The sequence below is a fragment of the Thalassophryne amazonica genome, chromosome 5, assembly GCF_902500255.1.
Source record: "Thalassophryne amazonica chromosome 5, fThaAma1.1, whole genome shotgun sequence".
Lineage (NCBI taxonomy): Eukaryota > Metazoa > Chordata > Actinopteri > Batrachoidiformes > Batrachoididae > Thalassophryne > Thalassophryne amazonica.
In genome coordinates, this window is record NC_047107.1 from 2,881,606 (window position 1) to 2,905,181 (window position 23,576).

Genomic DNA, 23,576 nt, shown 5'->3' on the forward strand with positions numbered 1-23,576 from the left:
TTGTGTAATAGTGTCTGTATGACTCACTTCTTGAATCCAGGTGGTTTTGCTTTTTGTAAACGGTCTCTGTGCAGTCAGTTACACAGGTTGTGTTAGTAATATTTAACTGTTGTGTTACTTACACAGGTTGTGTTAGTAATATTTAACTGTCTTATTTGTGTAATAGTGTCTGTATGACTCACTTCTTGAATCCAGGTGTTTTTACTTTTTGTAAACTGTCTCTGTGCAGTCAGTTACACAGGTTGTGTTAGTAATATTTAACTGTGTTATTTGTGTAATAGTGTCTGTATGACTCACTTCTTGAATCCAGGTGGTTTTGCTTTTTGTAAACGGTCTCTGTGCAGTCAGTTACACAGGTTGTGTTAGTAATATTTAACTGTTGTGTTACTTACACAGGTTGTGTTAGTAATATTTAACTGTGTTATTTGTGTAATAGTGTCTGTATGACTCACTTCTTGAATCCAGGTAGTTTTTACTTTTTGTAAACGGTCTCTGTGCAGTCAGTTACACAGGTTGTGTTAGTAATATTTAACTGTGTTATTTGTGTAATAGTGTCTGTATGACTCACTTCTTGAATCCAGGTGTTTTTACTTTTTGTAAACGGTCTCTGTGCAGTCAGTTACACAGGTTGTGTTAGTAATATTTAACTGTGCTATTTGTGTAATAGTGTCTGTATGACTCACTTCTTGAATCCAGGTGTTTTTACTTTTTGTAAACGGTCTCTGTGCAGTCAGTTACACAGGTTGTGTTAGTAATATTTAACTGTCTTATTTGTGTAATAGTGTCTGTATGACTCACTTCTTGAATCCAGGTGTTTTTACTTTTTGTAAACTGTCTCTGTGCAGTCAGTTACACAGGTTGTGTTAGTAATATTTAACTGTGTTATTTGTGTAATAGTGTCTGTATGACTCACTTCTTGAATCCAGGTGTTTTTACTTTTTGTAAACGGTCTCTGTGCAGTCAGTTACACAGGTTGTGTTAGTAATATTTAACTGTGTTATTTGTGTAATAGTGTCTGTATGACTCACTTCTTGAATCCAGGTGTTTTTACTTTTTGTAAACTGTCTCTGTGCAGTCAGTTACACAGGTTGTGTTAGTAATATTTAACTGTGTTATTTGTGTAATAGTGTCTGTATGACTCACTTCTTGAATCCAGGTGTTTTTACTTTTTGTAAACTGTCTCTGTGCAGTCAGTTACACAGGTTGTGTTAGTAATATTTAACTGTGTTATTTGTGTAATAGTGTCTGTATGACTCACTTCTTGAATCCAGGTGGTTTTGCTTTTTGTAAACGGTCTCTGTGCAGTCAGTTACACAGGTTGTGTTAGTAATATTTAACTGTTGTGTTACTTACACAGGTTGTGTTAGTAATATTTAACTGTCTTATTTGTGTAATAGTGTCTGTATGACTCACTTCTTGAATCCAGGTGTTTTTACTTTTTGTAAACTGTCTCTGTGCAGTCAGTTACACAGGTTGTGTTAGTAATATTTAACTGTGTTATTTGTGTAATAGTGTCTGTATGACTCACTTCTTGAATCCAGGTGGTTTTGCTTTTTGTAAACGGTCTCTGTGCAGTCAGTTACACAGGTTGTGTTAGTAATATTTAACTGTTGTGTTACTTACACAGGTTGTGTTAGTAATATTTAACTGTCTTATTTGTGTAATAGTGTCTGTATGACTCACTTCTTGAATCCAGGTGTTTTTACTTTTTGTAAACTGTCTCTGTGCAGTCAGTTACACAGGTTGTGTTAGTAATATTTAACTGTGTTATTTGTGTAATAGTGTCTGTATGACTCACTTCTTGAATCCAGGTGGTTTTGCTTTTTGTAAACGGTCTCTGTGCAGTCAGTTACACAGGTTGTGTTAGTAATATTTAACTGTTGTGTTACTTACACAGGTTGTGTTAGTAATATTTAACTGTGTTATTTGTGTAATAGTGTCTGTATGACTCACTTCTTGAATCCAGGTGTTTTTACTTTTTGTAAACGGTCTCTGTGCAGTCAGTTACACAGGTTGTGTTAGTAATATTTAACTGTGTTATTTGTGTAATAGTGTCTGTATGACTCACTTCTTGAATCCAGGTGTTTTTACTTTTTGTAAACGTTCTCTGTGCAGTCAGTTACACAGGTTGTGTTAGTAATATTTAACTGTGTTATTTGTGTAATAGTGTCTGTATGACTCACTTCTTGAATCCAGGTGTTTTTACTTTTTGTAAACGGTCTCTGTGCAGTCAGTTACACAGGTTGTGTTAGTAATATTTAACTGTGTTATTTGTGTAATAGTGTCTGTATGACTCACTTCTTGAATCCAGGTGTTTTTACTTTTTGTAAACGGTCTCTGTGCAGTCAGTTACACAGGTTGTGTTAGTAATATTTAACTGTGTTATTTGTGTAATAGTGTCTGTATGACTCACTTCTTGAATCCAGGTGTTTTTACTTTTTGTAAACGGTCTCTGTGCAGTCAGTTACACAGGTTGTGTTATTAATATTTAACTGTCTTATTTGTGTAATAGTGTCTGTATGACTCACTTCTTGAATCCAGGTGTTTTTACTTTTTGTAAACGGTCTCTGTGCAGTCAGTTACACAGGTTGTGTTAGTAATATTTAACTGTCTTATTTGTGTAATAGTGTCTGTATGACTCACTTCTTGAATCCAGGTGTTTTTACTTTTTGTAAACTGTCTCTGTGCAGTCAGTTACACAGGTTGTGTTAGTAATATTTAACTGTGTTATTTGTGTAATAGTGTCTGTATGACTCACTTCTTGAATCCAGGTGTTTTTACTTTTTGTAAACTGTCTCTGTGCAGTCAGTTACACAGGTTGTGTTAGTAATATTTAACTGTGTTATTTGTGTAATAGTGTCTGTATGACTCACTTCTTGAATCCAGGTGTTTTTACTTTTTGTAAACTGTCTCTGTGCAGTCAGTTACACAGGTTGTGTTAGTAATATTTAACTGTGTTATTTGTGTAATAGTGTCTGTATGACTCACTTCTTGAATCCAGGTGGTTTTGCTTTTTGTAAACGGTCTCTGTGCAGTCAGTTACACAGGTTGTGTTAGTAATATTTAACTGTGTTATTTGTGTAATAGTGTCTGTATGACTCACTTCTTGAATCCAGGTGGTTTTGCTTTTTGTAAACGGTCTCTGTGCAGTCAGTTACACAGGTTGTGTTAGTAATATTTAACTGTTGTGTTACTTACACAGGTTGTGTTAGTAATATTTAACTGTCTTATTTGTGTAATAGTGTCTGTATGACTCACTTCTTGAATCCAGGTGTTTTTACTTTTGTAAACTGTCTCTGTGCAGTCAGTTACACAGGTTGTGTTAGTAATATTTAACTGTGTTATTTGTGTAATAGTGTCTGTATGACTCACTTCTTGAATCCAGGTGTTTTTGCTTTTTGTAAACGGTCTCTGTGCAGTCAGTTACACAGGTTGTGTTAGTAATATTTAACTGTTGTGTTACTTACACAGGTTGTGTTAGTAATATTTAACTGTGTTATTTGTGTAATAGTGTCTGTATGACTCACTTCTTGAATCCAGGTGTTTTTACTTTTTGTAAACGGTCTCTGTGCAGTCAGTTACACAGGTTGTGTTATTAATATTTAACTGTCTTATTTGTGTAATAGTGTCTGTATGACTCACTTCTTGAATCCAGGTGTTTTTACTTTTTGTAAACGGTCTCTGTGCAGTCAGTTACACAGGTTGTGTTATTAATATTTAACTGTCTTATTTGTGTAATAGTGTCTGTATGACTCACTTCTTGAATCCAGGTGTTTTTACTTTTTGTAAACTGTCTCTGTGCAGTCAGTTACACAGGTTGTGTTAGTAATATTTAACTGTGTTATTTGTGTAATAGTGTCTGTATGACTCACTTCTTGAATCCAGGTGTTTTTACTTTTTGTAAACTGTCTCTGTGCAGTCAGTTACACAGGTTGTGTTAGTAATATTTAACTGTGTTATTTGTGTAATAGTGTCTGTATGACTCACTTCTTGAATCCAGGTGTTTTTACTTTTTGTAAACTGTCTCTGTGCAGTCAGTTACACAGGTTGTGTTAGTAATATTTAACTGTGTTATTTGTGTAATAGTGTCTGTATGACTCACTTCTTGAATCCAGGTGGTTTTGCTTTTTGTAAACGGTCTCTGTGCAGTCAGTTACACAGGTTGTGTTAGTAATATTTAACTGTGTTATTTGTGTAATAGTGTCTGTATGACTCACTTCTTGAATCCAGGTGGTTTTGCTTTTTGTAAACGGTCTCTGTGCAGTCAGTTACACAGGTTGTGTTAGTAATATTTAACTGTTGTGTTACTTACACAGGTTGTGTTAGTAATATTTAACTGTCTTATTTGTGTAATAGTGTCTGTATGACTCACTTCTTGAATCCAGGTGTTTTTACTTTTTGTAAACGGTCTCTGTGCAGTCAGTTACACAGGTTGTGTTAGTAATATTTAACTGTGTTATTTGTGTAATAGTGTCTGTATGACTCACTTCTTGAATCCAGGTGTTTTTACTTTTTGTAAACGGTCTCTGTGCGGCCAGTTACACAGGTTGTGTTAGTAATATTTAACTGTGTTATTTGTGTAATAGTGTCTGTATGACTCACTTCTTGAATCCAGGTGTTTTTACTTTTTGTAAACGGTCTCTGTGCAGTCAGTTACACAGGTTGTGTTAGTAATATTTAACTGTTATTTGTGTAATAGTGTCTGTATGACTCACTTCTTGAATCCAGGTGTTTTTACTTTTTGTAAACGTCTCTGTGCAGTCAGTTACACAGGTTGTGTTAGTAATATTTAACTGTGTTATTTGTGTAATAGTGTCTGTATGACTCACTTCTTGAATCCAGGTGTTTTTACTTTTTGTAAACGTCTCTGTGCAGTCAGTTACACAGGTTGTGTTAGTAATATTTAACTGTGTTATTTGTGTAATAGTGTCTGTATGACTCACTTCTTGAATTCAGGTGTTTTTACTTTTTGTAAACTGTCTCTGTGCAGTCAGTTACACAGGTTGTGTTAGTAATATTTAACTGTGTTATTTGTGTAATAGTGTCTGTATGACTCACTTCTTGAATCCAGGTGTTTTTACTTTTTGTAAACGGTCTCTGTGCAGTCAGTTACACAGGTTGTGTTAGTAACATTTAACTGTGTTATTTGTGTAATAGTGTCTGTATGACTCACTTCTTGAATCCAGGTGTTTTTACTTTTTGTAAACGGTCTCTGTGCAGTCAATTCTGGTCTGAGGTCTGTGGTCCTGGTCTGAGGTCTGTGGTCCAGGTCTGTGGTCTGTGGTCCGGGTCTGTGGTCCGGGTCTCTGTCTGTGGTCCTGGTCTGAGGTCTGTGGTCCAGGTCTGTGGTCCGGGTCTCTGTCTGTGGTCCTGGTCTGAGGTCTGTGGTCCAGGTCTGTGGTCTGTGGTCCAGGTCTGAGGTCTGTGGTCCAGGTCTGTGGTCTAGGACTGTGGTCCGGGTCTGTGGTCTGTGATCTGGGTCTCTGTCTGTGGTCCTGGTCTGAGGTCTGTGGTCCGGGTCTGTGGTCCTGGTCTCTGTCTGTGGTCCTGGTCTCTGTCTGTGGTCCTGGTCTGAGGTCTGTGGTCCAGGTCTCAGTCTGCAGTCCGGGTCTCAGTCTGTGGTCCGGGTCTGAGGTCTGTGGTCCAGGTCTCTGTCTGTGGTCCTGGTCTCTGTCTGTGGTCCTGGTCTGAGGTCTGTGGTCCAGGTCTGTGGTCTGTGGTCCGAGTCTCTGTCTGTGGTCCTGGTCTGAGGTCTGTGGTCTGGGTCTCTGTCTGTGGTCCTGGTCTGTGGTCTGTGGTCCGCGTCTGTGATCTGGGTCTCTGTCTGTGGTCCGGGTCTCAGTCTGTGGTCCTGGTCTCTGTCTGTGGTCCTGGTCTGAGGTCTGTGGTCCGGGTCTGAGGTCTGTGGTCCGGGTCTCTGTCTGTGGTCCTGGTCTGAGGTCTGTGGTCCAGGTCTGTGGTCTGTAGTCCGGGTCTCTGTCTGTGGTCCTGGTCTGAGGTCTGTGGTCCGGCTCTGAGGTCTGTGGTCCTGGTCTGAGGTCTGTGGTCCGGGTCTCTGTCTGTGGTCCTGGTCTGAGGTCTGTGGTCCAGGTCTGTGGTCTGGGTCTCTGTCTGTGGTCCTGGTCTCTGTCTGTGGTCCTGGTCTGAGGTCTGTGGTCTGGTCTGAGGTCTGTGGTCTGGGTCTGGGGTCTGTGGTCCAGGTCTGTGGTCTGTGGTCCGGGTCTCTGTCTGTGGTCCTGGTCTCTGTCTGTGGTCTGTGGTCCTGGTCTCTGTCTGTGGTCCTGGTCTGAGGTCTGTGGTCTGGGTCTGGGGTCTGTGGTCCAGGTCTGTGGTCTGTGGTCCGGGTCTCTGTCTGTGGTCCTGGTCTGAGGTCTGTGGTCCGGCTCTGAGGTCTGTGGTCCTGGTCTGAGGTCTGTGGTCCAGGTCTGTGGTCTGTGGTCCGGGTCTCTGTCTGTGGTCCTGGTCTCTGTCTGTGGTCCTGGTCTGAGGTCTGTGGTCTGGGTCTGAGGTCTGTGGTCTGGGTCTGGGGTCTGTGGTCCAGGTCTGTGGTCTGTGGTCCGGGTCACTGTCTGTGGTCCTGGTCTCTGTCTGTGGTCTGTGGTCCTGGTCTCTGTCTGTGGTCCTGGTCTGAGGTCTGTGGTCTGGGTCTGGGGTCTGTGGTCCAGGTCTGTGGTCTGTGGTCCGGGTCTCTGTCTGTGGTCCTGGTCTGAGGTCTGTGGTCCGGCTTTGAGGTCTGTGGTCCTGGTCTGAGGTCTGTGGTCCGGGTCACTGTCTGTGGTCCTGGTCTCTGTCTGTGGTCTGTGGTCCTGGTCTCTGTCTGTGGTCCTGGTCTGAGGTCTGTGGTCTGGGTCTGGGGTCTGTGGTCCAGGTCTGTGGTCTGTGGTCCGGGTCTCTGTCTGTGGTCCTGGTCTGAGGTCTGTGGTCCGGCTTTGAGGTCTGTGGTCCTGGTCTGAGGTCTGTGGTCCGGTTCTCAGTCTGTGGTCTTACCTCGGCTCTCGGAGGACCAGGCTTCGTTGGACACCGTCTGTGGGTTTTTCTCTGCAGCAAACACCGACGGTTGCGTGTCCGTGGACCGTCTGCGTGAGCCGCGTCCTCCGGCCGTGACGGGGTCCCGAGCGGCTGGACCGGTTCCGCTGGGCTCCGAAACAATAGCAGGCGGCGGCGGCCGCGTGAGTCCGGGCCCGGTCCGGAGCTCTCTGTCCGTGGAGCGTCCGGCAGCAGCGAGGAGGCAGAGAAGTGGCAGCAGGAGCCGCAGCGCGGTGACGGCGGGCGACGGGAAGGTCATGTTAACGTTCAGCGTTCAGCCTCCATGTCTGCGGCGGAGCTGCGTCCATCAACAGCGGCGGCGCCTCACCTGCTGCGCAGCCCGACGCCCTGACGGACAGCTGCGGCAGCCAATGGCAGGCCGGCACGGGTGGGCGCGTGCTGACAGGGGGAGGGGCTACGGCGCGCGACGTCAAATCTCTGCGTCGCTCATTGGTGGAGCAGAGACAGAGAGAGAGAAAAAAAAACCTTGTTGTTTCCAAGCTGCAGCTTCCGGTGCTGAAAAGTGAAGCTCGTCTGGAAGTGCCAAACCTGCAGTTCCTCAAGCAGCCACTAGAGACAGGTTCAACAATGAGTCGGTGTCATTGCCCTATTGAGATATCCCATAATCCCTTGCACGTGTTGCACGTCACAGAAAGAAATGCACGGTGGCTGGTCTTTCCACAGGAATGACATTGCGTCAGGACCCCGGGTCCCCTGATGCGCTGAGGCGACTCCACCCCAAATTGTGTCCATCAAAGAGTCAGGTGAAACACTAGCGGCCTCACATCCAAAGACTAATGTGGACTCTCGACTAAAAGTTGGCGTACGCCAAAACCCTGAATCAGGCGTAAGCACAAATATATTCAGATGTACGACAGTGTGCGTAGACGTGACTCCGCACAAGTTCAGTTTGTACATCCCACTGGAATCAAACACACGCGCACATGCACCAAACTGCTCCCTGGTCATGCCTCCATCTGAATATGCAAATGTATTCAAATAGTCTGGTTGTGTCGTGCTGACAGCACCATAAGTGTCGAGTGTTGTGTGTTTTTGATGACGCCCGCCATCGTCTCTGTGTTGTTTTGTGTAAAAATTGAAGATCTTTCAGAGACATCGTACAAAAACAACACAAGCTGTGGTTCGACCACGGTTCTCTCAGCTCGCTGTGAAACGGAAATTAAATAAGTACGTTTGTGTCTGTAAATGTTGAACTGAGCTGCGTGACAGTGTGTGACATTAACATGACACACACGTTTACTGACAAATCCTGAACACCGTCGGGGGCTCGTTAAGATGCTCATCTCAAGTTCCACCATCAAGAAAAAGAAAAACATATTAATAAGAAAAATAAAAAATAATTTAAAAATAAGACATTTGAATGCACATATGCCCAAATGTGTCCGCGCCAGTTTTCATTCAGAACAATGACACGGATAAATTATTTAACCACCAAGCCACCCCCCACCCCCTCATGGCGCACCGTGCACCCTCCAGATGCACATCTGTACTACACACTGAACATTGATGGAATGAAAATGTTTACTATTAACAGAAACAAATTCATCATGTGACGGCACCTTTCTAGCAACATGTGAGCATTTAAAGGGTGTAAGAAAGCGCTGTAACTAGGTTTAAGGATATGATTCCTTCTTTATGTTCTCTAATGCCATATAACAACAGTGCAGAGTAGCTACCTAAACTCTGTAAGTGAGATAGAGTATCTCGTCAATAGTTTTACATCCTTATTGAAGACAACTTTGGATGCTGTAGCTCCTCTGAAAAAGAGAGCTTTAAATCAGAAGTGCCTGACTCCGTGGTATAACTCACAAACTTGCAGCTTAAAGCAGATAACCCGTAAGTTGGAGAGGAAATGGCGTCTCACTAATTTAGAAGATCTTCACTTAGCCTGGAAAAAGAGTCTGTTGCTCTATAAAAAAAAGCCCTCCGTAAAGCTAGGACATCTTTCTACTCATCACTAATTGAAGAAAATAAGAACAACCACAGGTTTCTTTTCAGCACTGTAGCCAGGCTGACAAAGAGTCAGAGCTCTATTGAGCTGAGTATTCCATTAACTTTAACTAGTAATGACTTCATGACTTTCTTTGCTAATAAAATTTTAACTATTAGAGAAAAAATTACTCATAACCATCCCAAAGACAAATCGTTCTCTTTGGCTGCTTTCAGTGATGCCGGTATTTGGTTAGACTCTTTCTCTCCGATTGTCCTGTCTGAGTTATTTTCATTAGTTACTTCCTCCAAACCATCAACATGTTTATTAGACCCCATTCCTACCAGGCTGCTCAAGGAAGCCCTACCATTAATTAATGCTTCGATCTTAAATATGATCAATCTATCTTTATTAGTTGGCTATGTACCACATGCTTTTAAGGTGGTAGTAATTAAACCATTACTTAAAAAGCCATCACTTGACCCAGCTATCTTAGCTAATTATAGGCCAATCTCCAACCTTCCTTTTCTCTCAAAAATTCTTGAAAGGGTAGTTGTAAAACAGCTAACTGATCATCTGCAGAGGAATGGTCTATTTGAAGAGTTTCAGTCAGGTTTTAGAATTCATCATAGTACAGAAACAGCATTAGTGAAGGTTACAAATGATCTTCTTATGGCCTCAGACAGTGGACTCATCTCTGTGCTTGTTCTGTTAGACCTCAGTGCTGCTTTTGATACTGTTGACCATAAAATTTTATTACAGAGATTAGAGCATGCCATAGGTATTAAAGGCACTGCGCTGCGGTGGTTTGAATCATATTTATCTAATAGATTACAATTTGTTCATGTAAATGGGGAATCTTCTTCACAGACTAAGGTTAATTATGGAGTTCCACAAGGTTCTGTGCTAGGACCAATTTTATTCACTTTATACATGCTTCCCTTAGGCAGTATTATTAGATGGCATTGCTTAAATTTTCATTGTTACGCAGATGATACCCAGCTTTATCTATCCATGAAGCCAGAGGATACACACCAATTAGCTAAACTGCAGGATTGTCTTACAGACATAAAGACATGGATGACCTCTAATTTCCTGCTTTTAAACTCAGATAAAACTGAAGTTATTGTACTTGGCCCCACAAATCTTAGAAGCATGGTGTCTAACCAGATCCTTACTCTGGATGGCATTTCCCTGACCTCTAGTAATACTGTGAGAAATCTTGGAGTCATTTTTGATCAGGATATGTCATTCAAAGCGCATATTAAACAAATATGTAGGACTGCTTTTTTGCATTTACGCAATATCTCTAAAATTAGAAAGGTCTTGTCTCAGAGTGATGCTGAAAAACTAATTCATGCATTTATTTCCTCTAGGCTGGACTATTGTAATTCATTATTATCAGGTTGTCCTAAAAGTTCCCTGAAAAGCCTTCAGTTAATTCAAAATGCTGCAGCTAGAGTGCTAACAGGGACTAGAAGGAGACACCCTCTCTACTTTTAAGATTAGGCTTAAAACTTTCCTTTTTGCTAAAGCGCATAGTTAGGGCTGGATCAGGTGACCCTGAACCATCCCTTAGTTATGCTGCTATAGACGTAGACTGCTGGGGGGTTCCCATGATGCACTGTTTCTTTCTCTTTTGCTCTGTATGCACCACTCTGCATTTAATCATTAGTGATCGATCTCTGCTCCTCTCCACAGCATGTCTTTTTCCTGGTTCTCTCCCTCAGCCCCAACCAGTCCCAGCAGAAGACTGCCCCTCCCTGAGCCTGGTTCTGCTGGAGGTTTCTTCCTGTTAAAAGGGAGTTTTTCCTTCCCACTGTCGCCAAGTGCTTGGTCACACAGGGTCGTTTTGACCGTTGGGGTTTTTCTGTAATTATTGTATGGCTTTGCCTTACAATATAAAGCGCCTTGGGGCAACTGTTTGTTGTGATTTGGCGCTATATAAATGAAATTGATTTGATTTGAAAAGACAATGTAGGATCGAAAAGTACTCCAAGATTCCTCACTTTGTCTGTATGATGCACAACACACAAACCAAAATTAAGCGCCAACTGCTCAAAATGATGCTGATGTCTGGCTAGACCAAGAACCATCATTTCAGTCTTATCAGAATTCAAGAGTAGGAAATTACTAGACAACCAACTTCTCACAGATATAAGGCAATCTTCCAAGGTTTTTATATGGGCAAGATTACCAGCAGTTACCGGCATGTACAATTGAGTATCATCAGCATAACAATGAAAGGCAATCCCGTAATGCCGCAGAATATGCCCAAGGGGCACTATATGAAGTGAGAAAAGCAAGGGGCCTAACACAGACCCCCGTGGAACCCCAAATTTCATTTTACCAAGACCAGAAGTAGTGTTATTTTACACAACACAATAAGAATGACTCGACAAGTATGATGTCAGCCAAGCAAGAACACTTCCAGTAATCCCAAAGTAATTTTCCAGCCTATCAAGTAAAACACGATGATTCACAGTATCAAACACAGCACTAAGATCCAAGAGCACTAAAACCATTGAGGTGTCCAAATCCATTGCACACAGAAAATTGTTCACCACTCTGGTAAGCGCTGTCTCTGTGGAGTGATGTTTTCTAAAGCAGACTGAAGTGGCTCAAAAAGATCATTCTCAGTAAGATGTGTTAATGCTCATCAGTGTGTCTCTGATGTGCACATCACTCTGATGATGTCATGTTTTTACATTATTAACCAGCATCACCTCTACATGTCCACAGTGTAACAATAGCTGTAAAAACATGTTTACGCCAGCCTGGATTTTTGCGTGATGCACCGCACATTTCCACGCTCACGTCACTTTTGATACATCTGCATATGGACGTGGAGATGGGCATACGCCAGGTTTTGTACGTAAGCACGCTTTGTACATGAGGTCCCTGGTGAGGATGTCCCCTGGTGGTCTCCCTTGGGAGGTCTTCCAGGCATGTCCAACTGGGAGGAGGTCCCAGAGAAGAAATCAATGACATAAAAAAATGTCCTTCAGGAGATGGCATCAAATTTACCCGGTTAAAAAAATTACATAAAGAAGTGTTACTCAAGGGATGACATCAAATTTACTCTTTAAAAAAATGACACAAAGAAGTGTCCCTCAAGAGATGACATTAAATTTACCCAGAAAAAAAAGACAAAGTGTCCTCCAAGAGATGACATCAAATTTACCCAGAAAAAAATGACATAAAGACGCGTCCTTCAAGGGATGACATCAAATTTACTCTTTAAAAAATGACATGAAGTGTCCTTCAAGAGATGGCATCAAATTTACCCGCTTAAAAAAATAACATAAAGAAGTGTCCCTCAAGGGATGACATCAAATTTACTCCTAAAAAAATGACATAAAGAAGTGTCCCTCAAGAGATGACATCAAATTTACGAAGTGTCCCTCAAGGGATTACATCAGATTTATTCAGAAAAAAATGACATAAAGAAGTGTCCCTCAAGGGATGACATCAAATTTATTCAGAAAAAAATTACATAAAGAAGTGTCCTTCAAGAGATGGCATCAAATTTACCCGCTTCAAAAAATGACTTAAAGAAGTGTCCCTCAAGGGATGACATCAAATTTACTCTTAAAAAAATGACACAAAGAAGTGTCCTCCAAGAGATGACGTTAAATTTACCCAGAAAAAAAAAATGACATAAAGAAGTGTCCTCCAAGAGATGACATCAAATTTACGAAGTGTCCCTCAAGGGATGGCATCAAATTTATTCTTAAACAATGACATAAAGAAGTGTCCTTCAAGAGATGGCATCAAATTTACTCTTAAAAAAATGACATAAGGAAGTGTCCCTCAAGGGATGACATCAAATTTACTCTTCAACAATGACACAAAGAAGTGTCCTCCAAGAGATGACGTTAAATTTACCCAGAAAAAAAAATGACATAAAGAAGTGTCCTCCAAGAGATGACATCAAATTTACCCAGAAAAAAAACGACATAAAGAAGTGTCCTTCAAGAGATGGCATCAAATTCACGAAGTGTCCTTCTAGGGATGACATCAAATTTACTTTTAAACAATGACATAAAGAAGTGTCCTTCAAGAGATGGCATCAAATTTACTCTTAAAAAAATGACATAAGGAAGTGTCCCTCAAGGGATGACATCAAATTTACTCTTCAACAATGACACAAAGAAGTGTCCTCCAAGAGATGACGTTAAATTTACCCAGAAAAAAAAAATGACATAAAGAAGTGTCCTCCAAGAGATGACATCAAATTTACGAAGTGTCCCTCAAGGGATGGCATCAAATTTATTCTTAAACAATGACATAAAGAAGTGTCCTTCAAGAGATGGCATCAAATTTACTCTTAAAAAAATGACATAAGGAAGTGTCCCTCAAGGGATGACATCAAATTTACTCTTCAACAATGACACAAAGAAGTGTCCTCCAAGAGATGACGTTAAATTTACCCAGAAAAAAAAATGACATAAAGAAGTGTCCTCCAAGAGATGACATCAAATTTACCCAGAAAAAAAACGACATAAAGAAGTGTCCTTCAAGAGATGGCATCAAATTCACGAAGTGTCCTTCTAGGGATGACATCAAATTTACTTTTAAACAATGACATAAAGAAGTGTCCTTCAAGAGATGGCATCAAATTTATTCTTAAAAAAAAATGACACAAAGAAGTGTCCCTCAAGAGATGACATCAAATTTACCCAGAAAAAAATGACATAAATAAGTGTCCTCCAAGAGATGGAATCAAATTTACTCTTTTACTTTGTGTTACAACTCATTTTATGTTCAGTCTTAGTTTAGTTTTCACATTGATTGCGTTATGCTTTAGTCACAGGTTTTGCTTATTAGTTATCTTCAGTGTTTCATATCTGATTATGTTCTGTTTGTGATTTATTGCATTCTCTGTTTATTAGTTATTTTGTGTTGTCATCTTATTGCATTTATTTTATACTCTATCCAGTGTCAGTTCTGTTCCAGTTTCGATGATTATTATTGATCTCCTAGTTTCCCACTTTTTAGATAGTCACATTATTTCCTAGTTTTCCTCCTTTTGTTTTGCTCACATTGAGGCGTCCGGGATGAAGATCAGCACCTCCAAATCCGAGGCCATGGTTCTCGACCGGAAAAAGGTGCTTTGCCCTCTTCAGGTCGGTGGAGTGTCCTTGCCTCAAGTGGAGGAGTTTAAGTATCTCGGGGTCTTGTTCACGAGTGAGGGACGGATGGAGCGTGAGATCGATAGACGGATCGGTGCAGCGTCTGCAGTGATGCGGTCGCAGTATCGGACCGTCGTGGTGAAGAGAGAGTTGAGTAGGGGGGCAAAGCTCTCGATTTACCGATCGATCTACGTTCCGATCCTCAGCTATGGTCATGAGATTTGGCTCATGACCGAAAGAACGAGATCGCGGGTACAAGCGGCCGAGACGAGTTTCCTCCGCAGGGTGGATGGGTGCTCCTTTAGAGATAGGGTGAGGAGCTCGGTCACTTGGGAGGAGCTCGACTCCGAGCTCCTCCCAAGTGACTCCTTTCGACTCCTTTCGACTCCACGTCGAAAGGAGTCAGTTCAGGTGGCTCGGGCATCTTTTCCGGATGCCCCCTGGACGCCTCGCTGGAGAGGTGTTCCGGGCACGTCCCATTGGGAGGAGGCCCCGGGGAAGACCTAGGACACGCTGGAAGGATTACATCTCTCGGCTGGCTTGGGAATGCCTTGGGGTTCCCCCGGAGGAGCTGGGGGAGGTGTGTGTGGATCGGGAGGTCTGGGCGGCTTTGCTTGAGCTGCTGCCCCCGCGACCCGACTCTGGATAAAGCGGAAGAAAATGGATGGATGGATGGATGGATAATTATTGTCTTCCTTAAGCATTTTTCACCATTAGTTTTCCAGTCACTTAGTTCTCTTGGTTCTATCTGCATTGCGTTTTTCCTTCCCTCATTCTCTTGCACCTGTTCCTCATCTGTCAGCCATGCCCCCCTTTCCAGATCCTTCATCCTCAAGTGCGTCTCGTTTTCCTGTCACCACCTTCCTTATTTAAACTGTGTTTGTTCACTCCCTCGTTGCTCGTTTGTTGATTTATATCACTTACCAGCACTCTGTCACAGTCCCGTTCTGCCAAGCCATTTTTTGACTCTGCTCTGTTTTCCGGATCCTGCCTTTTGCCTCAGCTCTGATAACCCAATTTGCTTGTTTACTGACCTTGCTTGTTTTTGACCGTGTCCTCTGTCTCGCCCCTTTCTTTCTTTCTTTATTGTTTATTTGATGAGGACAATGCACATTAATGAACACTTTGTACATTTTCATTCCTTAATGTAAATATGCCAGATTTAGCTAAAAGATACTTTCCATCTGTAGTCCTCAGACACACAACAAACAATTACAATAAATAAATTAAAACAAAACATGAGATTATGTACAATACATCTCACCTGTGTTGACAGGTTTGATTGTTTTTGAGCCATTTTTTAAGCTCATTTTTAAAAGCCTTGTACCCTGCCTGGTACCGTTGCTCCACAGACTGTCTTCCTATTTAAAAAACCCTTGCCTGTATTAAAGACCATCATTTTTACTCATACGTCCTGCATTGTGAACCTGCATTTGTGTCCAGCCTCTGTCTGTCCCTCGGCTCCGCTCAGCCTGATACATTATCTCCAAGTTGTATGATAAACATTGCCCACTGATATCAAATTTTGCACACAAGAGAAATACTGTCAATCCTTGGATGACTAAGGGACTGCTGAATGCATTACAATGCATGCAACAATTGAGGATAAGAGTAAATATAACATACAAAAACAAATTAACTAACATTATGAGATCATGTAAGAAGCAGTACTACAGCGATTTATTGGGAAAAACACAAAATAAAACCAACATTAAAGGCACCAGGAAGCTTTTAAATGAAATCATTAAAAATAAAACAGTTGTTAAATATTATCCATCTTATTTTTATACAACGTAAAAAAAAATAAAGTTATTGCAGATCATTTCAACGACTATTTTGTTAATGTAGGTAAAAACTTATCAAATTCAACTGTATCCTCAAAAACGTGTTCTTTAGACAACAGTAAAACAAGTAACACAATTCTGGATTCAATATATATTAAAGAAACAGATGAAAATGAAGTTATTGGCATAGTTCAGAAACTGTAAGGAAAAATATCAACTGACAGTTACAACTTTGACATGTTCTTGATAAAGAATATTATTGATTGTATTACTAAACCTTTAACTTATATTTGTAATTTGTTATTGATGACTGGAAAATTTCCTTCCAAAATGAAAATAGCTAAAGTGATTCCACTGTTCAAATCTGGCAACAAACATATCTTTTCAAACTACAGGCCAATCTCATTGTTACCACAATTTTCAAAACTTCTGGAACTTCAGTATGAACAACATGGCTATGAAACAGCTCTACAGAGTTCCCTTCCAGAGGAACTCTGATGCTGTGAAGGAGGCCAGATGCCAATATGTGGAGGTAAGGACACATTACAGTACTATACTGTTGTGCCTTGCCATATCATGCAGTTACTGTCAACTGGAGTTACCTTTACTGTATGTAATTGTAATTTTGCTTTTTCTTTTCTTCAGCGTATCATGGAGCTTGAAGCTGAGGGGGCACATCATATTTTCATCTATGTCGATGAAGCCGTCTTCAACCTCTGTAAAGTGAGGCACCGTGGGAGGAACCTCATTGGGCATAGGGCCACTATTACAGTTCCAGGGCAGAGGGGCGCCAACATTACTATGTGTGCTGCTATTTCTAATGATGGCGCCCTCAGCCATATTCCAGCTGTTGGCCCCTACAATAGTGAGCGCCTCATTGCATTCTTGGACACCCTGCATGACAGGCTCATCCCGCCTCAAGAAAGAGGGCTGTTGAGGCCTGGCATGCCACTGTTTGTAATCATCTGGGACAATGTGGCATTCCACCACTCTCATGTGGTGAATGAGTGGTTTGTGGGGCACCTGAAGATGATGATGCAATTCCTTCCTCCATACTCTCCATTTTTAAATCCTATAGAGGAAGAGAAGGCAAATTTGACTACAAATGGCACTGACATGTAAGCTGCTCAGTCATTACTGTAGCTCAGTCATTAGGTACAATGACCAGTAATGCAGCACTGATTCACATTGAGTGCTGCATTTTGTATTTTGATGCCCCTTGTCTAATGACTGATTGGAAGCGCTTATGCACTTGTGTGCAAGTTGTGTTGTTTGAGAGCAAAATTTGCTTTTTGTCCATAGTTTAAATGTTTTAGCAGAGTTAGAGCCTTTTGCAAGCAAAATGTGTCATTTTGACCATTGGTGCCACTGTTTAGGCCTCTGCATTAACTGTTTTGAGAAATGTGGATTTTGAGTCGACTACTGTGTCAAAGCAATCAATAAAAACTGTAAATCTAAAATCTCAAAAGTCATCACAATTCTGTACAAAGCTCAAGACGTCTTCTCCCAGCATTCATTAGTTATGCCATATCATTCATTACTTGTCCCATATATGACCTATTGCATTGAGGTTTGGCGAAACACATATAAAACAAATAAAAAATCCAATATTTTTGTTACAAAAGAAAGCTATAAGAATTATAAATAATAAACCATATAATGAGCCAACAAACCCTCTGTCTGTTTACACATTTTCAAATTCTGGGACTTTTGCGATACAACTCATATTACAATACAAATGTATAAAGTTAAAAATAAACTTTTGCCTCAAAATGTCCAGGATCTGTTCAAAATGAGGGAGTCCAGCTATAATTTGAGATGAAAATTAGTATTTGATAGATTAAAGATTCAAACCACTGTTGAGTTATTGTGTTTCTGTAAAAGGTGTCCAAATTTGGAATAACTGTTCTGATAGCATTAAATCATCCAGTACTTTAGTTGGCTTAAAAAGACTTTATAAAAACAATATCATTACTTATTATAGTATGATGATTCAGGTTAACTACTGAGTTTGTTCCTTTTTTATTGTGTGTTGTACTATTGCTTGCTCTGTTGTGGTGAGATATTTTAGTTCGCTGATTAATCTGTATTGCTCTGCTTGTGTTTTGTTTTTGTTTGTTGTTGTTGTGATTAGTGTACATATATATGTTTGTCATACTCGTCCTCGGCTCATGGTTTATGTCAAGGATTTTATATAGTTCATGCTTATATTATCATTTATTTCCTTTTATGACTACGTGTACTTTTCCTCTTTGTGAGAAGAGGAGGTTTTAAAAAGAAACTTGTCTGCATTCTTCATGATTGAGCAAACTATTTTTCATTTTGCATAAGTGCCTTATCCTGTTTTTGACGAGCCACAAGGCCTATGTTGCAGGAATGGAAGGTTCCAGCCATCACCTTGCCTTGATATCTCCCCCATGCAGACATGACTCATGTGTAACTTCTCCCTGACTGTCCTTGTTTGTTTTTTCTCATGTTGGTGAACTAAATAAAAGCCGAGCCAGAGGAGGAGATTTTAGGAGAGCTTTGGAGCTGAGCACTTACAAGCTGCTACTGCCCGCTCCTACTCTCCTCCTCTGCGCAGAGCATAAAAATATTTGTCTCTCTCTGACTGGTTTCTTTACAGTGTCTGTGCCTCTTATTTCTTTAAAACAGGGTGCAAACCCAACAGTTTTTCCTGGCGCCCAATGTGGGGCGTCGACAGATCTTCTCGAGCGAACGGAGGGAGACGCACCGCTGACAGCGCGCACTGAAGAAAGTCCTGAGGATTGAATTCTCCGTCGGGCCGGTGACCACAGACGTCCACCTCCGCTCGCCGCAGTAGATTGACGACGCTTCCGAACCAAATGAGAGGCGCAACAAATTAATGTAAGTAATTACTGCCTGCCTGTGAGGATAAAATACGTTAACGTGGGTAATAAAGTGCGGGGGAGGGAGTTAGAGACTCCGGTCCTGCCGGCACATTTGGCGGAGGGGTTCGAGTCCCCATCCGGCTAAGAAATACAGGAGGAGTAAAAATAAAATTCAGGAGAAGCAGTTAGAGAGACGCAAATTAATTGAATATTCCAAAAGTGAAACTAAGTGCGTTTGTGGTATGAATGTGAGAGAATGGAACTGTGAGTGACTGAAGCACAGACAGCTTGATATCCCATTTTATCAGGGGACAAAAGTGAAGCTGTCGTCTGCAAAGTAGGTCATTTTAAGTTCATACGCGCCACACTCACATATTCCCGACGAGTCTGCAAAGAGGGGGATTCCAAGGAAGGTCCGCCCCACAGGGTAGAAGCTTGACCTGAACTTTGCAGAGTGAAGGGGAATAGGTGAACAATATGGGAAACACATACACAGAAAATAAGCCCCTATTTCAGGGCGACAAAAAATACATGCACAAACGCAATCCGGAAAATCTGAAGTACATAACTAAATGGAAAAAGAAATATGGCTTTTCAGGTAAATGGGTTATGCCAGATTGTGAAGGTTTGATGTTAAAACTTACAGCAGCAGCAGCAAATAAAAAGGGTAACAGGAAAAGCAAGAAAAGAAGGAGAAATAGAGTGTGCAAAAGTATGGCTCAGTGAAGCACAGATGAGAGTAGAGGCCATAAAGTGTTGTGAAAGTGTAGTGACACGGACTCACAACAGGGGGCGCAAATGAACGGACAATAGGAGAAGTTAAATGTGAACACTTTACTGTTGTGAATGCCACAACTACACACAGCAGATTATAGAATGAATACAAAGTCAATTAATAAAGGTGTCGTGTGGGCAGGCTCGACGATAGGAGACGTCCATCTGGAGAAGAACCGGAACCACACGATTTCCTCCGTCACCGAACCAGGAGGATACTGGAGCCGCCAGGTGCCGAGCCCCCAGGTGGCCACCGTCTCCGCGTGTCGGATCTGGTACTGCTGGCGAAGAGCAAAAACAGTCAGGTGTGGGTGTGTGTACACCCCGTAACAAGGATGGTGGTTATTCCACCTCCACCTCTAATCACACGCTCGTGCAGCTCCTGTCTAATTACTTATCTGGCGGAATGCAGAGCGAAGCAGTCGCAGCATACGCCGGTCCTTCGGGAAGACAGCTGCAACAATGTATCGACTGAAAACAACGTTAGGAATTCTCAGGCTGAGAGTGTTACCTCCTTGGAAGAACGATATCTCGGCGACGTGGTGGAGGTGTCGTCCTGCTTTTATTTGGGGTGAGGCGCAGATGATTGGTGACACCTGTCATAGCCGATGAGTGACAGCTGTCAACCCGACCGCTCTTGGGAGGTGGCAGCGCCCTCTCGTGCCTGGAGCCCGCACTTCAGACAGGGCGCCCTCTGGTGGTGGGCCAGCAGTACCTCCTCTTCTGGCGGCCCACACAACAATAAAGAGGAAGAAAGACCTGTGGTGACTCTAAAAGTAAATGGACAGGACATGGATTTTCTCTGTGACACAGGAGCATGTAGGACAGTGATAACAGACAGACCTCCCGGAATTAAATTTGCAAAAGAAGTCGTTTGGGTAAAATCTACAAATGGACAGGTGAATTCAGAGAAAATATTGAAGTTTGTCAATTTTGAAGATCCTGAAACGGACCAAACTGCTTGTGTCTCTGTGGTTTATTCGCCCCATTGTCCAGTAAATTTACTGGGACGAGATTTGATGACTGCCTTATCTATAAGAGTCACACCAACAGTAGGTGGTATGAGAGCTGTGAGACAGCCCGCTACTGTATATACAAATTTGGCCCAGGCCTGGCAGTACTCTTTGGATCTGTCGGAGTTGAGACAAACTGAACAATTATTGGAGGAAGGTCTGATGACCTGTGAAAACAGAGAACATGTAGTAATGATGTCACCAAAAGATCTACACATAACTATGCTATTCACTCCACGAAAGGATGAAAGGTATGGAGCAGGATTTCTGAAAATTCCATCAGAATTACAGACAGTAGCACACCTATACACAGACAGAAAAACCACCTCTGTGTGTAGTGTAGTGCTGACCCAAAGTGCAGACAAATGGTACAGAGGAAAACCTGAGGCTGTGCCGCATATTTCACTGACAAGGGCAGACACTCAGTCCTGGAAGGACCTTGGAGGAATTGCTAAAATAGCTGAGGAAGCGACTGATTGGCACGAAGCAGATGAAGTGTCGGTGTGGGATTTCAGTCCATCCACAGGCTTGTATTGGAAATACATGTTTGTAAGTGCTTGGACGACACCGGTGATACATGAAGTAGATCTGGACGATTGAAATTTAACAACATCTGTGTTGTTGACACAGGAAGATGAGACTTTATTGACCAAACTGCCTCCTCATCTCTGGGTGAATGCACCCACAGATGTAGGACTGTTGAAAAATATTCAGCCAGTCAAAATTAAGCCACGATCTGATTGGAGACCACGGATCAAACAATATCCGTTAAAACCTGAAGCAGAAAAAAGAAATGATGACTTTCTTAGGTATCTGTAATTATTGCAGAGCCTGGATTCCATGTTATGCAGAGAAGGTGCAGAAATTGCAGGATTTAATACACTCTATACCAACGGCTATGACTGACAAAATACAGTGGAATAAAAGAAGCTGAAGAACAGTTTACAGCTCTTAAACAAGAACTTATGAGTTCCACAGTATTATCTCTGCCCAATTATGCCAAGCCATTCACTCTCATGGTGGACACAAAACAGGGATTCATGTGTGCAGCTACAACAACATGGTAATAAAAATAAACCAGTTGGCTATTATTCCAAACGTTTGGATCCAGTGGCACAGGGCCTACCTCCCTGTGTCCAAGCAGTATGTGGAGTAGCAATGGCAGTGGAAATGACAGCGGACGTTGTTTTGTTCCACCCATTGACTGTTAAAGTACCACACACAGTCAGTGTGTTACTCCTGCAAACAAAGATGACATTCTTATCGCCTGCTAGACAGATAGCTTATACAGCAATGCTATTGTCAGCCACAGATTACCATTGAAAGATGCAACACCTTGAATCCCGCCACGCTCCTACCTACTGAGACAGATGGTGAACCGCATGATTTTTTGGCAGACACAGAGAAACAATTACCTCGACCAGACTTAACAGACGAACCATTTACAGATGGACTACATTACTTTGTGGATGGCTCATGTTTCAAAGATCAGAAAGGACAGACATTAACAGGTTATGCTGTTGTTCAATTACCAAATGCTGTTATTGAAGCAAAACAGATCAATCATTTTAAATCAGCCCAAGCTGCAGAACTCATTGCATTAACCAGAGCTTGTATCTTGGCTAAAGGACAGAAACTGACAGTCTATACAGATAGTCAATATGCATTTTCAACAATTTGGTTCTTTGCAAAACAATGGCAACAAAGAGGTATGATAACCTCTACAGGGAAACCAGTGACACATGCAGGCTTACTCACAAATTTGCTAGAAGCAGTGACACTACCATCACACCTGGCATTATGTAAATGCGCAGCCCACACCAGAGGCACAGATTTTGTCTCCAGAGGAAACTGTCTCGCAGACAAAATAGCGAAAGAAGCAGCAGCTGGTCGATATGGCACTTCTTCTATTTACACAGCTCAGACAGACAATGAACCATTAATAGACTCTGACCTTTTACTGGATATGCAAAAACAAGCACCAACACAGGAACGAAATCTGTGGTTGAAAAATGGGGCAACCCCAAACCCCAAAGGACTTTATTGTGTACATAACAAACCCATCCTACCCAAAAGCTTATTCAAAGCAGCTGCAATTGCGACACATGGGTCAACACGTGTCGACAGGGGGGATGGTACATATGGTAGACCAACACTTTACTACCTATGGATTTAATTTATATTCAAACATTTTTTGTAAAGCCTGTGTTACCTGATTGAAACACAACCCACAGGGAAATATAAGACCCCGGAGAGGGCAATTCCCAAAACCACAGTATCCTTTTCAAATTGTTCATATGGACTTTATTGAACTAAATCGATGTGGACCTTATCAATACTGTCTAGTATTAATTGATGCTTTTTCAAAATGGGTAGAAATCGTTCCATCACAAAAAGCAGATGCTTTAACAGTAGCAAAAGCACTGTGTAAGACAATTATTCCATATTATGGAATACCAGAGACATTGTACAGTGATAATGGAACACATTTTGTAAATGAAGTTGTACAAAGAGTAGCAGAACACATGAAAATTAAGTTAAAACATCATTGTGCTTACCACCCACAAAGTGCAGGATTAGTGGAAAGGACAAAGGGCACAATAAAAATAAGATTAAGGAAATGTATGGAAGAAACAAAACGAACCTGGATTGAATGTTTGGACCTAGTAAAAATGTATATGAGAATAACACCAACACCATCAGGTTTAACACCATTTGTGATACTTTATGGATGACCATATCGTCTACCAATTTTTGACATGGATACTAAAACAGCACATGAAGAACAAACATTAGCAGATTTTATGAAAAAGACATTAACACAGAAAGAGATAACTCAAACACATTTACTGCCGAATAATTCTGATCTTCCACAGGACGGCCTTCCAGTAGTCCAACCAGGAGACTGGGTGTTCATCAGAGTGATTAAGAGGAAGAACTGGTCCAGTCCTCGTTGGGAAGGTCCATACCAAGTGCTGTTAACAACACCAACTGCAGTAAAGATAGCGGAGAGATCAACGTGGATACATCTAAGTCACTGT

General features: G+C 41.6%; 1 protein-coding gene across 3 annotated transcripts in view; it reads right to left on the reverse strand.

Moving 5' to 3' along the window:
* si:ch211-158d24.2 (multiple epidermal growth factor-like domains protein 9) overlaps positions 1-7,365 on the reverse strand; it is a 174,767-nt gene extending 167,402 nt beyond the window's left edge. Inside the window, exon 1 of one of the 3 annotated variants that reach the window (XM_034169654.1) lies at positions 6,988-7,364. In XM_034169654.1, coding sequence (XP_034025545.1) covers positions 6,988-7,285 — 298 coding nt within the window. In that variant the 5' untranslated portion in view covers positions 7,286-7,364. Of the gene's footprint in view, positions 1-6,987 lie in introns of all 3 variants that reach the window. The other 2 variants (XM_034169652.1, XM_034169653.1) reach the window with 2 other exon arrangements.
* Between the last annotated feature and the right edge of the window lie 16,211 nt (positions 7,366-23,576).